The 17,029-nt window shown below is 33.3% G+C and overlaps 1 protein-coding gene across 2 annotated transcripts in view; it reads right to left on the bottom strand.

Annotated features, from left to right (window-relative positions):
* The window catches only part of LOC149786747 (ATP-dependent RNA helicase dhx29-like), a 101,908-nt gene that overhangs the window by 22,947 nt on the left and 61,932 nt on the right, over positions 1–17,029 (bottom strand). For both annotated transcript variants that reach the window (XM_089977264.1, XM_089977263.1), the window contains exons 17-23: positions 15,499–15,594; positions 14,133–14,222; positions 11,396–11,535; positions 8,211–8,384; positions 5,283–5,411; positions 3,897–3,972; positions 1,417–1,638 (exon numbers count right to left, since the gene is read on the bottom strand). In XM_089977264.1, coding sequence (XP_089833390.1) covers positions 1,417–1,638; positions 3,897–3,972; positions 5,283–5,411; positions 8,211–8,384; positions 11,396–11,535; positions 14,133–14,222; positions 15,499–15,594 — 927 coding nt within the window. The remainder of the gene's footprint in view (positions 1–1,416; positions 1,639–3,896; positions 3,973–5,282; positions 5,412–8,210; positions 8,385–11,395; positions 11,536–14,132; positions 14,223–15,498; positions 15,595–17,029) is intronic.

Raw genomic sequence — 17,029 nt, forward strand, 5'->3', positions numbered from 1 at the left:
AATATTTCTAACATAATGTGATTGGGGAACATATCTGAAGGAGAAACTGGTCTATTTTAAAGTTTTATTTTCTTAAGCAATGTTTTACTGCAAATTTAACAGACTTTCATGTCCTTTTCCTTGTAAATCTGGTTATGTTTGCTAACATTTTTTTGCAAATACAGGACTGGGGTGGGGTGGGGTGGGTGCCAACCAAATAGGAAGTGATTTAATTGCAGGGAAAAGGCTTTAATTAAAAAACATTGTCAAATATGTTGGTGGGCTTATCATCAAGCTTGGGCTTTTCATGGGTATATTATATTATAAGCATTTTAGAGAAGCTGAATATAGCACATGCTGATGTAAACATAATGAATTACATGGGATAGAAAGAGAAAATACCATTAAGCTCCTTTGCTTTTATAATCAGAGCCAATGATTATACAAACCTGAGCACAGGATTGAGATTGTAGTTCTAGTCTGAACCAATGAAATGAGACTTTTCATAGGTAAAGTACTCTGTGATTGGATGAAACAAAATCTCAAGCTTGACAAGTTTATGATCCCCAGGCCATGTCAACAAAACAAAACCTAAAAATTGGACTGAAGCATTATGCTAAATGAATAACTTATACTTCATGTACATATATAACTATTATATCTCCTTTACGATATTACCTTCAACCTACAATAAGGACAAATTTTATGACTATAATTTATATCATTCAAAACATTCCAAATTCTTAAAAATTACAAAAATTAAGACCACGATTGTACCTAAAATAAAAAATTTCTAACAGAAAACTAAACATGTTAGAGAAGAGGGAATAAGATTCAACACAGTGAAGAAATGAAATATATTACTGAACAAACCTTATATACCTGTATAAAATTTAGATTTAAGTCCAAACTTCATAGACTAAAGTTTGGATAATGGGCTGGCAGATCTGGGTCAATGCAATTTGTTAGGAGTAATCAGCAAAGCAACACAGATCCTGATCTGCTGGCACATTATATGTCAGTCTTTTTTGTCTGCAGTTGGATCTAACTTATAAGTGAATACATATGGTATTAATTTGTATGATGTGAATTCACCTTATCTTGAGGGATACCAGTTTGTATGGAGTGAGTAATGTGCCAAACCATGAATTTAAAGATCTAATGAATGATGATTCTGCTATGGGAAAAGTAGGATTCCCTCCACTTTATGCAACTTAAGTTTTGACAGTATTAAAGAATTTCAAAAAATGTGAACAATGTGGATAAAACTAATATGGCAATAAAATTCTGTCTTGCAGCCTTGGATAAGGTATTTGTATTAACCAGAATTTTATTACAACACCTAGGAAAGTCCATACAAGTTATAAAAAAAAAAATCATTTTTTAAAACTCTGGCTTAAAGTTAAATATTGGAAAAAGAAATATCATTTTACTCACAACTGGTTCTAAGCACCCTATTATTGCTGAGTAGAGTAGCATTTTTCCTATTCTAACATGAACTGGGAGGGCTGCCAGATGGTGCCCCAGAGCAGTCAAACTGTACCCATCCCTGCAGGCTCCAACTTCATGCAGAAGGGTCATTGCCCTGGCTACAACTTGTTCCTGGGGTTGGTCCAAAGCCTGGCTCAAGAAATCCTCTGGTTTACCAAAGTTGCACTTCTGCAAAGAGTAGATATAAAACTTCATGTAGATATAAATTTCCCCTGTATGCTACCACAAAGAGTTTGCTGACTAATCAAGTTATCTGCTGTATGTGAACAATTACAAAACTCCATCTGACTTAAAGTGTTTTAGCTAGGACACCTATGCAGCTTTACAAATCACGAAAAAATATAATTTCAAGATGTATATAATTTATAATTTTAAATCTTTAAACTATTGAAATCAATTGTCTAATTCATTATAATTTCCATTACATATATCAAAGCCTACTATCATATCAATCAATAGAATTCTTCTGATGTGGAGAACACTAGTTTTAAAGAAACAGTTATCCTAATGGTCAAGAAGAACATTCTTCATTTTTGACAAGTCATTTTCAGCAATGTGTGCACAGGCTTTGAAGCAAACTTTTGTGATAAAGCAGAATGAAGTGGAACTATTTTATTTTACCTTTCTTAAAGCAGGGAAAAAGTAGCGAATAAACAGAGAGAATAGACCAAAACAGAGGATAGAATCAAACAATTTACTCAACATTTGTAGTTAAGATAACCATACCTCTAACCACAGACAAGGCCCCTGTTTCATGTAACAAAATAAGTTTATGCACATAATTTTCCAAAGTTTTAAATATAAGAAAATTCGACACCGTTAATAAGTGCATTTCACAAAAATATCCTTAGGAAAAATGTTTATTTCTAAGTAAATTTTATATATACTGCACTTTTGTCTTGGAAATAGGTATTTACTTTGCAAAAGGCCACAGGGCACATGCATGATGACCTGAAACATATCAAGCAAATTAATGCCCCGGCCAAATTGAATAAAACCAAGGTTTTATTTATGATTAAAGAAGCTGGGATGCATCTGTGAGTACATGCTTGTATGTGTGTATGTTTAAGTGAGAGAAAGAGATGCAGAAAGAGAAAAACTTGCAAGAAGACAATGAAAATACAGAATTAAACTTCTACAGGAAATGTTTAAGCCAGACATCTTTATTCTCTAAATCAAATGTCTGTCTAACCAAACTGAAGATTTTCTTTTCTTTTCATTTGAAACAGGAAAACTACCAGCAACCCTTGTGCTTAGGAGGTTTTATGATGAAAGGAGAGAACAAAATTCCTCTGCTGATAGCTACAAACTCAAGAAGACTGTTTGAAGAAAATGGGTTTTAATCTTTAACTACAATTAGAATATTAAACAAAACTGTACATAGCCTTTATCCGTCTGACTGCCAATTTTCATCACTATCTGAGAGCTTGCTCTGCTGTTTGTTAATCAGTATTACCTGAATTCTGTACACCTGACTAAACAGGATTCTGCTTCAATTTGGATATTGCTTGTTTTAATTTAATGTCTGACTCAAATCAATTTCAGTACCATGCACTTTGCACCCATTCATCAAATTTTACCAGATGTATATCGAGACAGCTTTTTAATGTACTAAACAAATATTTTACTCAGGTTTAAAAATAGAACAATACTGCTGTATAAAGTTTCTTAATCAAGATATTTGTAGCTTTATGGAATCATTATAAAATCATGTGAGAAAGGAACATCAACAACTGGGAATAGTGTACTAGTCTCTCTCAAATTTCGTTCAAATTAAATACTGTATAATACAGAACTAAATCCTTCTCACATTCTGTGGATAATACCAAACATGATTTATTGCTTAAAAAAGCCTGCACTGTAAAAAGTTTTTATATGAACTTGGTTGTCAGAGTATAATTCAAAACAATGGAGCACCAAACGTTTCCTTAAAACTTACTGACACAAAGCATCAAGAGGAAAAACAACTTTCCATGATGCTTAATACAAATATAAAGGGATAAACGGAGAGTCTTTAAACATTTAAAAAAGTGGGGATAGTAGGGCTGAGTTTAATGAAAAGCTAATGAAAAAAATAGGGTACAGCAGGACCACTTGAAAGCCTGTAAGTAGAATTTTCCTCAAAATCAGTAACAAGAACTTTGGGAAATATTTTACTTTCTAGTTTGTTTAATAAAGCACTCTTCTAGAGGTACTGACATGGCTTCATACATCATTAAATCGAATAAGAAATCTAAATCAACAATTAAAATTCATATCTTACTTAAATATCAGACATAAAAACAGAAATATCATAGATAGCAAAAAGATATATTAGAAATGTTTGGATAATAACTACAGGATCAAACTTTTGTAGTACCTTCATGTTTCAAAAATGTTATATTTTCAATAATGATCATGTGCACTGTATTATGCAATAACCTTACCATGATGGTCAGACAAAGTTCTTCTAGTGGCACTCTGAGCAATTCTGGTATGGTGTATGTCCGCATATCATCATACCTGTAGAACAGTGAGAATTGATTACTGATTGCTTTGCACCTACATATTACATCACATAATAGATTCTCCCATGAAATGCACATACAAAAATACATGTATAACTCATTACAAGACAACTGATGACAATGATATGCTTTTTTCTGGAACAAATTACAACACCTGGTTGTGAATATGGAAACAAAACATTTCTTAAGATCTTGATAGAAAGCACACAAGTAAAAATAAGCATATATACCAAATAAGCAAACATAGCCCTTCTGTTGTTATTGCATAGAAAAATAAATGCACATGTTGTCTTGTCAATATCAAAAACAAATCAAAATATTTCTTAATTGCTTATTTGACAATTGTCCCCATTTCCAAGTAGTAACTAGTACAGTAACTAGCTCTTAACCTTTCTATGATTTACATCTACCATCACTAATTTAAGAAGCATTTGTGTGTGTGTGTGATATGGATTTGTAACATAGCTTTATAAAAAAAATTCAGTCATACTGCTATGATGTCTGCAATGTGGCAGTTTATAGTGATATCTAGCACTGAGGCATCATGCCGCAGACATGTAGCATGATGTCCCACCCAGTCACATTATCCTGACAACAGGTTGACCAGTCATAACACTTAATGTTGAGCATCTAGCGAGGCAGCTGTTAGTACCATTTTTTATAAGTCTTTGGTATTACTCAGCCTGAGGTTCGAACCTGCATCCTCCCCCATCAGAGGCAGACGATCTAACCACTAGGCCAGAGTTTAAGGCCACTGGAGTTTAAGAACTAACCACATATCTATTCTAATTAGATTTAAAGAACCTGTGACTTTGAAAATAAAAAAGGAATTTGTCTCTAATGTGATAGTCAAACTTGTATGCCTCTTCTCATCAAAACACTCATTACTTTTTCCCAGGGTACCTGTGCAGGTATTCTAAACTCTGCAGCATAATGACACTTCTGAATACTTCAGTGAATATTACCCACCTTTATACCCTGCAAATAGTAATTTGTTATTTATATTCTAGTGTGAACATCATTGGTGTAAGTGTTTTAAAAATATCTCATGACATAAAGGGACAAACTCTTGAAGCACAGAATAGGAAAGCATTTGCACACCATTCCTTGAGTTTGTCTGACTCAAATATTTCTGGATATGATATCACAATAAATAATTTTGTAATTTATATTCTGTATGAATTTTCATCATTTACTGATTTAAGAGATATACATTATTTTTTATCAGTGATATTCAGATATACTATAAATGTATCAACTACATACATGCATGCATACCTATGTGTGTGCAAAATTTTGACTCACATCTCTTTGGTATATAGCCTAAAGCAAAAACCATTTTGCACACGCCCTGCTCGCCCCTGTCTCTGTTTGGCACTGGCCTTGCTTATGAACACTTCTTCCAGGGCACTCATCTGACTAGACTCCATATACCTGTTACAAATTAAAAGAATACCAGGATATGAGATGCTTTGTCCACAAGAAATTTACAACAGAATAAAAGCCTCATGAAACTATCACCAGGCTCTTTTATGAACCCATCTCAATGGCCTTCCTTCAAATACTTTTAACCTGATTTAAAAGACTACTGCTTTGGGAGATCACCTGTCATTTATGAATAGATCTTTAATGCATCAGTTCTGTTATATAATCTAAAGACCTATCTTAAAAGACCAACTCTCTTCTGAGATCTAACAAGACAAAATGTTCTCCTCTACGAAAATCACTAACACACATGCACCAAAAATATATACTTTAATTTCATCAAGAAATGCCAAAGTAAATGCTTAATTGCAATTAAAACCTTCAGGATTTGTGTATTAGTACACTTCAACTTTTCTGAGTAGTGATTCTCAAAGTTTCTTATTTTGGCCACTTTCAGAATGCTCCTGAATAGCTGCCAACCCCAGAGTCCAAATATACTGACTGCTTATGACACAAATACTGATTTTCAGGAACAAATACTGACTTTTAAAACTTGAATGCATATGTAACCTTTTACAACATCTACAACCATCAATAAAGTAGGACAGTAACTTAATTACTTAACGTCAAAGATACATGTGTTGCACTCTTGCAACTTCTTAACATGCACCCTGTTCAACTTTGGTGCCCATTCAAATGAGGCAGGAATGCAACACACTAACACTCAGACACAGGTTATTAATAGAAGCCTTTTTCACACCTTGTTTTCACAATCATTATCGATTCCAATGTACCATTTTTCATTCATGATCTGAATTATGTGAGATTTTGTTTTACTGAACTGTTTTCATTCTAACACACAACTAATCCTTTGCAATTTTACTGTGTGGAAAAAAGTGTGCAAAATAAATCAGCAGCAACATTAGAAAATTAGGAATGGTCACTTCTAAAAGAAATTTAGTAAACCGAACTTCAACCGAATTACATCAAGGTTCTCTATGGCATTTGTAATGTCATACATTCAGGCTAAGACAGGCTAAGATGTTGAAGATGAAAGCAAGCTGATGTTTATTAGCTTTTTCATGCTGTTTTATGTCATGGGCACTTCCATGCCCAATAGCAAACTTGCAATAACACAATTTGCAAAATAAAAGGTTTTCTCTTTTACTAGATGGTTTCACAAATCTAAACATGATGGCACAATTGTCCTTCAGGTTCTGATTTCTACTTTTTTGCTTGAAAAAATTCTGAAACTTCTGCTTTCCTATTTAACATGACTAAAAGTTCAATATTACGAAGATGGGATACAGAGATAGCAGCAACTGCTTTTTGGAGTTCAATATCGTGGTTAAAGCCTGTCCTGGTAGCCTCGATTTTGAATGAACCAATTCTATTTTAGAACACTATATCCCTATAAAAATGCAATACATTTGCTCTCAGAATGAAACTAGGAGCCTGTCCTAAAAAGAAAATTGCGAGGAAATTTTTAATTGATCTTTTTAAATATTAAGAAACAGACTTTTATTAAGAAAAACACATCCGTATTCAGGTCCAAATTACGAGACAAATAAGGAAAAAATGGGAAACTTGGCAGCTATGCTCCTGTGAGCAATTCTGCACAATGGTTTTGTGAAGAGATCAAAGTAGCTGACATCTTTTAAACAAATGCAAGAGCAGTTGGCCAAGAAATGCGGGTTGCAAGGAACATTACAGCAACAATTTCTTCATATTCTGTTAATTGGTCAAGTCAAAAGTTGTTTCAATATTGTTTGTATCTTAGGTCATAGTTGATGGCAGACCAGCACCATCTGTACAAATTTAAAGAACTTCAAACCACAATGCTTTCTGTCCAGTTTGGTCATAAATCTATTTTGAGGCTTCGAATAAATTTTTGTATAGGTGCAGAGAAATCTTTTTTATAAGTACATGTGGCCAGAATGAATAGCAGATCTGCTTCATTTGTATAAGATTATAAATTAGAAACACAATTATGCTGATAAATTTTTTAAACGTCCTTTAAAGGATTTTCATCTTTTAGTCACAATGGCTGTATTGGGCTGCGGATCTAAAGCATGTGTAAAAAAAAAATTTTAAGTCTTTATACAAGGATGACTACTATCAAATTTGGTCAAATTCTCTTGTGTTTATTTGGAGAAGTTGTTCAAAGATGTTAATTTTAGTAACAGCAGTCATACTGGATGGTGGATAAGCACCATCAGTAAAAGCTATAAAGGTCTTTATGTAAAGTTTAAATTTTTATTTTAAGTAATGGCAGCCATGTTGGATGATTGATCAGCATCACTTGTATAAAACTGAAAAGCCTAAATGCTGAGAGGCTTTCAATAAAATTTATAAAAAATTATGAAGAATAGTTTTGAGAAAAAGTCATTTAAAAGCTTTTCTATTTGTAAAATTGGAGGGATGATAGGCATGATTTCAAAAGCCTTGAAAGACCTTAAGGATAGCTACTATATGTCAGATCTGGTCAAATTCTGTCAGTTTAACTCTGAATCGACTTAACTATAAAGATACATTACAGCCAAGAAATGTATAAATGTTTTTCAAAATATTACTTAGACATTTAGACAAGGAACTAAATTTGAAAATCTAACTCATGTTAGACACAATTTTCCTCTTCAATGGAAGCCATCTTCCTCTATTGTTATGAATGATCATATGGCAGAAATATATAATTAAAACTAAACAAATCGATGAAATAAACAAAATTTATTTTAAATTTGAAAGTACTTAAATAAAAAACAATTAAATTTTACTAATTTCCCTGCATAAATCAAACTTACAAAATACCTGTTTTCCTTCACTTTCCCAGAGTCAATGACAAAGACAGCATCAGGAATTGTTATGCCTGTCTCGGCAATGTTGGTTGCCAAAACAATTTTACGTATGCCAGCTGGGGGTATGTTAAATGCTGAGTTCTGATCTGCTGAGGACAGCACCGAATGTAGAGCTAGAATAATACATCTGAAATATAAACATAGTATGAGACGAAAAGTTTTAGAGTCCAAAGAAACTTCCGAAAGGTGGCTTCTCTGTAACTGGCTTCATCTACAGCCTAACAAATTTAAACCCACACTTTCTGGGATCAGATGTCTATAATAGCCCTGATGTGCCTTCCTATACATTGTAAGGGTGCAGGTTCAAATCCTACCATCAGATCAGCCTAGGATAGCTAACCTGCATCCTTGAGTAAGGTGCTTTACTCCAATGGCCTCAGCACTAAAACAGCCAACTTGTGTTGCTATGCATTAAGACATCGAACAGAAATAATAATCAGAATTCTGCACAGTGGCTATGAAACTGCCAACAATTTTCATCCCAACATTGTCTGGTCTTGGAAGTTTTAACTACACTTAAATGCAATGAATTCCACAATGTGACAAACTATCTTAATGGCAAACTTAGTCTCTGCTAAAATAATTAGCAGCAATAAACATGATAAGTATCTGTGTGGACTTGAATCCTCAACTGTCAGGCTCAAACCCTAATGCCTTAGACTACACTTCTACCAGCACTTGCTTTACACACAGGATAATCACTGTATAACATGTAACTAAAAAGAACAAACAAGTATTCTCTGTGTACCTGGTTTAAACAAGTTGGCTCTTGACCCTAAATGTCCTCTCATCAATGCAAATGATGTGTGAAAATAGTGGTCTAACAAAAACAGCGCTCAAAGAAAGATTTTTTTTGACACAGGCATCCAGTTCTGAAATTTATTTATGTTGGGCTTTGCTGATAGCTTATTGCTTCCTAAATTGGCTTCAAGAATGAATTACACTTGAACACTATTCCAACAAATGAAATTATCATGCTTTGCATTCTATTTATGCAGTAAAAATATACATATGGTTTAAACATTATCACTCAAGGTAATAATACATAATTAACTTTTGTTCTTGTACATGCATCTAGCACCTCTTTGATTTATCTATAATGGTTTGTTCCACTTGCTGATCCTACCTATGCAAATTACCAGTGGGCTCACCCACTACAGCCTTCAAATACATCTCACTAGCTATTGTCAGCCAATTAAGTACTATGTGAAATGGTGATTTATATCTAATTTCTTTGCCTTTATTCCCACTATTTAAACTGCACAAGGGATAGTTTTACAGCACCTTAAATCATGACCATTTACTGTTTAAACTGTTATGTGTCTACACTCATACAATAAGTAAAATTTAACAAATAACTTACTTCCCTAGAATACAAAGTGAAAAAAGAGAAAAATGAACTTACGGTTTTACGAAATAAATCCAAAAATAATCAAAGAATGAAAAAGCACAAGTCCTATCAATGAAAAGTTCTAAATGAATCTCAATTCAAATCCTGATGAAATTCAAGATGGAAGGCAATGACATCAGTAATAGTCAGTGTTGTAATGATGTGTCAACAGTCTCTTATTGAATCACAGAAAATATTATCCATGTTTTTAATTCTGTATAAATTCTAGTGAAAGTCTTTGTCCAGAACTATATCAGAGCACTTTTGTATGTCCAGAGATAATAATCACTTGAATGCAATAGTTTGAAGAAAATAAAATTCAGCCCAAACTGGTCACAACATTATACAACTTAAAGTGTCAGACGTTAACGCACGACTGATAGAACTTTTATCAGAACATCAGTTATACATCTAATTAAGATGCAAAACAGATTCCCGGATGGGGTGTCAAAAATTCATCCTTTTAGAAAAAATAGAAGTTTGTTTACCAACTGACACATGCTTAATGACATGTAGTCCAGGTATGACCGTGACTCAACTTACTGATTCTTACTCTGAGAAAGATAATAAAAAAAATTTAAAAAAGTTGTTTACCAAAACTGTCACTGACTTTGGAACATGTCAGCAACTAGATACAATGTTTCTATTATTAGTTGTTTACATTGAAAATAAATAAAAAATTAAAACTTTACGAAATCATATCTGGACAATGTCAAATCCAGAAAACAATATTATGATACATTAGTATGTAATGGAATAAAAAAATATAAAACAAACATACAAACAATTAAATTCAATATACGTAACAATACATGTTACAAGGATCAGGGATATCCTGAAAGTGGTGGTGAAAATTGTGTTTTCTCTAAATATGACTGTTAGGAGGTTTGGGAGTACAAATCATATTTTTAGCATGACATGCCATACTTCAATTTGATTAAAATCAGATCTCAATTTCACGTAGTCACAGTGGTGATTTAATTTAAATTGCGATGTGTCAGATATGTCAACATCTTAAAAATACATTGACACATTTCATCAGTGTGACCGAAGTTACTTCAGGCAAAATATATAAAAAATTGACAAGCTCAATGGGCACCTCACTCAGAATACAGGATGGGCCCAATCTAAAATTAGATGGGCCCTGAATGTCTGGCTATCAGATTTTTTTAGCACTGAAAAACAAAGTTCCTTTCAAATAAAATGACTCTCCTGTAAACATTATTATTATATATGGTATATAAAGACCTTCGCTTAAGATCTTAATATTGATCCTTAGTATAAATTGACACCCTTGTAATGCCTTTTAATCTGATCATTAGTAGAAATTGACACCATTGTAATGCATTTTAATTTGATCTTTAGTAGAAATTGACACCATTGTAATGCCTTTTAATCTGATTCTTAGTAGAAATTGACACCACTGTAATGCCTTTTAATCTGATTCTTAGTAGAAATTGACACCGTTGTAATGCCTTTTAATCTGATTCTTATTAGAAATTGACACCCTTGTAATGCCTTCTAATCTGATTCTTAGCAAAAATTGACACCCTTGTAATGCCTTTTAATTTGATGGTGCAGGCAAGACAAAAATTACAAACGTGTTCATGAAACATGGATACCCCTGCCCCCACTGACCTAAATACAAATCTAGAAGGATGTACACATGGACTGACAACGTAACTCCATATGCCCTATCCTTGTCCTATTGAGACATAAAAAAATGGCTCATAGAGAATTCAGCTTACCCATTTTTTTCAGAGAATCTGTGGTCAGACTGTAAAATCTCATAAAGTTCCTGTATGTCAGACAGGCCTGGAAGAAACACAAGCACTGATCCTGGAATACTACTAAACCTCTCTGACTCCTGGATGTAGACAAGAATTTCCTACAAGAAAAAGATAGTTGGGAAATTAACTTGAAGAGAGATAAATATGTACTGATCATAAAAAATAATACTTCTACATAAAACTTAAACTGACCTGTTAATTCCAGTATGACATACAGCATATATTTTGCATGACCAACATGTTAAACATACATATTTAAAACAAAAACCAGTCATTGTTAATGAGCCTGCCATTTCTATTACATCAAAGTACTGAGATTAATGATAGCTTGGAGGGTTCAGTTGATACTACATTAAGCAATTACCTTTGATGAACATTTTCTTTTGAAATGATAATTTTTGAAGCGCTACATAAATATGTCAAACTTTAAAAAGGACACTGACCAAAACTTTCCTCTAAATCTGACTTGCATGACCTTGTCTAGTCCTTCAAGATCAATAAGCCAGAGCAGCTAAATACAGGAAGTGCTTTATTATTGTAAACACGAACTATTCCTAGTAACAGTGAGTAGACACCATACCATAAAATTTAAGAGAAGAAATCTCCTTAAGCCCAAAAACAGAATAAAGTGGTCAGTCATTACACAGCCCTTCAATATAAACTATGGCATGTCACAAAACATGGGTGCGGCCATGGACCACTTTAAAACTATTAACTGAATTTAGTTTCATTATTGAGAGATGGTGTCATGTATCACATGCCCTTTATGTGCTTGTACACAACATATTCCATTATAAAATACCACCTTATACAGTGACCTCACTTACGATCAAGTACATGTCTTTGGCTCTTGTGAAACAAAGTAATGATGGATCCCTGTATATTTGTCTCTTTATTTTTGTAATGTGCTAATGAATGCAAAACAAAAACAAAAATTCTTGCAACTTTTTCAAGATATAAATATCAGTTTCAGAACTGGATTATTTAAAATCAGATTAAAGTTTATTTTGTTGGCCTGGTCAAGAATGAGCTACAAAAGTGCCACCACAACAACCAACAGCACACTATACTAAATGTATATCATTTGTTTGATGAACCTTAGCAAAGAACTGTAACTGACAGATGGAAAAAGATAAAAAAAATTGTTAATATCTCCACATTATACTGAATAATGAATCTCTCTCTGTACATAAGACATGCAACTGTTTTCATAATTTGCATCTTAATGTGATTATGGCAAGCATGGTTGGCATGAGACTTGTTCTCCATGTTTCCAAAATTGTAATGTGCAAATGTTTCAAGTTTAACTTCAAATGCCTGATTGCAAAACCAAAGAATTCAAGTACTGTTAATCAATTTATGCTGCTCAAACTATTTAGTAATCACATGATAATCCATTTACATCATTAAGCCTTACTGAATTACTAATCACACATAGTATTATCCAATGATTAACTTTAGGTTGTTGTCTGTCAATTTAGCAATTTAAGTGTCACACATGTCATACTTGAGGGAAATTGCGTTAAAGTCACATGATCACAAAATGTCTTTAATGGAAATATATTACATTTGAAGGAAGATGTGTAAACAGATTAATTATTTTCTATAATTATTTATAATAATCTTGAGTACATAGAAGATTTGAAAGAGTGATGATCGGGATGGACAGCACTCCTCATCCCATGAGGAAAACCTTCCTGTCAGTGAGGTTTACATGAATACACAAGATCTGGTTATATATTGCACATGGCTTTAAGCAAAAGAGGGCAACACTCTTACAAATATCATGGGAGCACAAAGACTTATCAATATGTGCATCCTTAAATTATGACCTTATAACACAGCAACCTCAAACAAACTGCAAGAGAAGTTGCATTCACAAGGTTCTGTCTTACACTTCATTCAACTGCAATGTATGGGGCAATAACTCTAATAAAACTTGCAAGAGTGAAGTCATTTGTCGATATGCATCTCTCCAACTAACGACTGAAGCATAGTGATCTCTTAATATAAGTAACTTCACATGATGATCATAAATCTGATGAGTTTCACAGTGATTAAATGAAATATGCGAGGTCAGTTTTGTTTGGAAGATTCTGTTATACACTGCATTCAGCTCCAAGTCAATAAGGGTAATAGCTCATAACAACTGCCAGAACAATGATTTGTGGACCTTTGCATCTTTATGAAATGACTATAGTAGTTACCAAGTTTCTGTCAATCCATCAAAAACTGTAGGACTAGTTGCGAGAAGAAGGTGGTATCGTATACTGCTCTGACGCAGAAAGTGCAATAACTTTATCAAAAATTGCAAGAGCAAAGTTATTTGTTGAGATGTGCATCTTCTGGTGATGAACCAACCATTCGCCAAATTTCATGGCAATTCATAATAACTGCAAGACTAGTTGTGCTAAAATGATTGTATATGAGATGGCTGGCTGGACAGGAATATTACCATCAATTAGATAAAAGACTTTTAGAAGTCTACTCCACTTCCTTTTACCATACATTTTTCCAATCAGTCTATTATGTAGTGTACAAATACACCATACTATAATCTAAGAAAACTAGATCATCATCCCACCCAATGCTCGCTACAAGAAGATGAGGCCTGTTTGAAATTTTGAGTTGACTTTAAACCTCAAATATGAACAAATTTGTACATCTTAGAGGCTTTGTTAAAGTGTGTACTTACCAATACCAAATCCATGTTTATCCTTTTGTGATTGAGCCTGGTAACAATATTTCTGGTTCTCAAACTATACATATCTGGTGGTAATGAAGTCTACAAAAACAAGAACTTGTATAGATATAGGTAATGAAAAATATTATTAAACAATCTCTCCATTTATTGGTTGTTTGTTTTGGGGTTTAATACCATTTCTCAGTGCAAGATAAGCTATACAAAGCAGGCAGCATAAGTGGTGGAGGTGGAACCCAACAAAACATGAAGAAGCACCAATCCATGGGAAACTACTGGCAGCTTTCTTATATACCCACCCTGGCTGAGTATGAGACTCGATCTCCCCATTTACAAATATGTCACTTTTAAAATTTAGGATCGAGCTATTTATAAATAAAATCAAGCAGTTATGTTTCTAGTGCTGACAAATAAAAAGTAAGTGATCTAGAATTTAATGAGTAAAAATATCAGAAATTTAAAGTCATTATTGTCATCAGGGCTGATGTGATTAATCCAATAATCAGCTTACCTACTGGTCATGGGCATACAATTTAATATCAACACTAAAGTTATCTATCTTTATGGACAATACTGTACCATTACAAACACTGGTTTTCAGTCACACTCATGCAGATAAAAATGTCTGATAGTTTCATTCTGTGGTAGAGAAAGAAAATATTACCACTGTCTGATTTTCCTTATTCTCACAAGCTGATAATTATAGCATATGCAAAAATCATAAGATTTCAGTGTGGAAATATTGTTATTTTCTGAAGTCAAAGTCAAATTAAATTATATAATGTACATGAACATAAAAACATGTGTTGCCCCATATGTTTCTAAATCAAGTATCCTACCCTTTAAATATAATTTTAGTACATGCTATGAAATTATTACAAAAATGATTTATCAATTAAAAAATATTAACAGACAGAAATTCAAAGTCCAATTAGCCAGCACTAATTGTTACCACCATCCTCCTCCTTCCTCTGAATACCTTGTTGGCAGTGAGGCCATGCATCCCCCTCCACTGCCAATGACACCCTTACCATTTTTTATATGTCTTTGGCAATGTTCAATTCTTTGATCAGACAAAATACAGCCTTATTTGTTGTGCAGGCCATTATCAAAAAGGGGAGCAACCTTGCCTTTTACCTAAACTTAATGCATTAAATATTGATAGTACAACTTGAACTGAAATGAAAACATGAAGTGACCTTTGCAGTGTGGGAAACAGGAAACTCAAAGGAAGTCACTGGCTATGTATGGATGACCAGCAGCCACTATATACCCTGGCACCAAAGATGAACTTGGGACTGCAAAGATGCAATGCAATGGGCTTAATCTGTGAGCTCTTTGTCAAAAAGGGACAAATTACCCTATCTATCGTAGACAAGTCCTCCTTAGTCCAGAATACATCAAGTTTAGACTGCTCTCCTGCCTTTTCTGTCACCAGCAGACTTGCATCATCCTCCTGTCATGAACAAGTTACATAAGATTTTTATGTCACCCATGTTAAACATGTTAAAAGAAGTTACAATATTTATTTCTGCACTTAACTTATATATGCTCTATGACTTGTGCCAAATGTTTAAATTTAATTTACTGAATTTGCTAAAAAGTAAAAATAGCAACAAGTCCTCAATGGACATGATGCTCTACAGGCCAAATTGAATTTCCAGGATATCAAGGTAGGAACATTTTATAATTTTATAATTTTAACTGCTGAGTGTTGAAACCATAGATTCCTAATGGTTACCAAGGTTGCAACACTGGATGCAAAGATCTGCAAACATTTTTTTAAGAGCAACTAGATACAGTAAGAAATCTTGTGGCTAACCCCAATTATAATATGACTATCCATTTAGAAAAAAGTAGCAATAACAAGATTTTCCAGAACCTTTTTAGGTCATAATGAAGGCTAGGTCTTTAACTCAAGCCAAAGTAAACATCTATTTATAACTTACAAACAAGACAAAAGAGGTAAAACCCCCAAAATGATATCCTCAATCATGGATAAAAGTCAAGCAAACAATACAAACTGAATAAACATAACACCTTAATGAGAAGAGAGACAGTTTGAAAACAATCAGCTAATTCAGACGGAACATAGTTTTCATGTTAGTCATAAAACAAAATGTCACCTCAAGTAGATGAAAGATGTGTAAGGCAATAAGAGTAAGTTAACTTTTCTACACTATTAGAATTCTATAGACGAAATCACAGTGTACAACTCTGCACTTGGTAGAGTGCACTATCAATATCCATGGATGCTGAGGACAGCATGATAGTTATTTGCTTATTAGTAACTATTTTTTATCTTTTTAATGGCATCAAGCATCCATCATTTAACAGAATGTTTGTTCGCATTAAGAATGGATTTAATATGAACAGACTCAATGAAGAACTGTCACACTGTACTTATGGCTAAGAGTTCATTCACTGACATGGTCTCATCCATATGACATAACAGTATGCCAAGGCTAAAGACATCAATCCATGCATTTACAAACATTACAGTCAAAGATTTGTACAATATTCTTTGTTAAAATGTCATTTCTTTACCAACACATCAATTTGAATTCAAAAATAGCAATTAAAAATTATTTTTTGAAAAGGGGGGACATTTATAATAAATATGATAAAGTGTTTGTACTGTGTGATATAGTGGTTTCATCTAAAGTGCATTTGTCTTGTTTGTAAGTTATAAATAAATGTTTACTTCGGCTGTACTACAGTCTCACCCACAACATCAACCATTACAAATATGTTAATATATAACTACAGTAATCTCTCATTATAGCACTGTCCATGGGAGTTATTCAATTTGCAGCCCTAGAAATAAAGTACATATAAATAATTTTTACTAAAACTAAATGAAAAACAAAATCCACCTTATAACAGGAACT

Source organism: Sinohyriopsis cumingii, chromosome 12, assembly GCF_028554795.1.
Source record: "Sinohyriopsis cumingii isolate HCF-2022 chromosome 12, ASM2855479v2, whole genome shotgun sequence".
Taxonomy (NCBI): Eukaryota; Metazoa; Mollusca; class Bivalvia; order Unionida; family Unionidae; genus Sinohyriopsis; species Sinohyriopsis cumingii.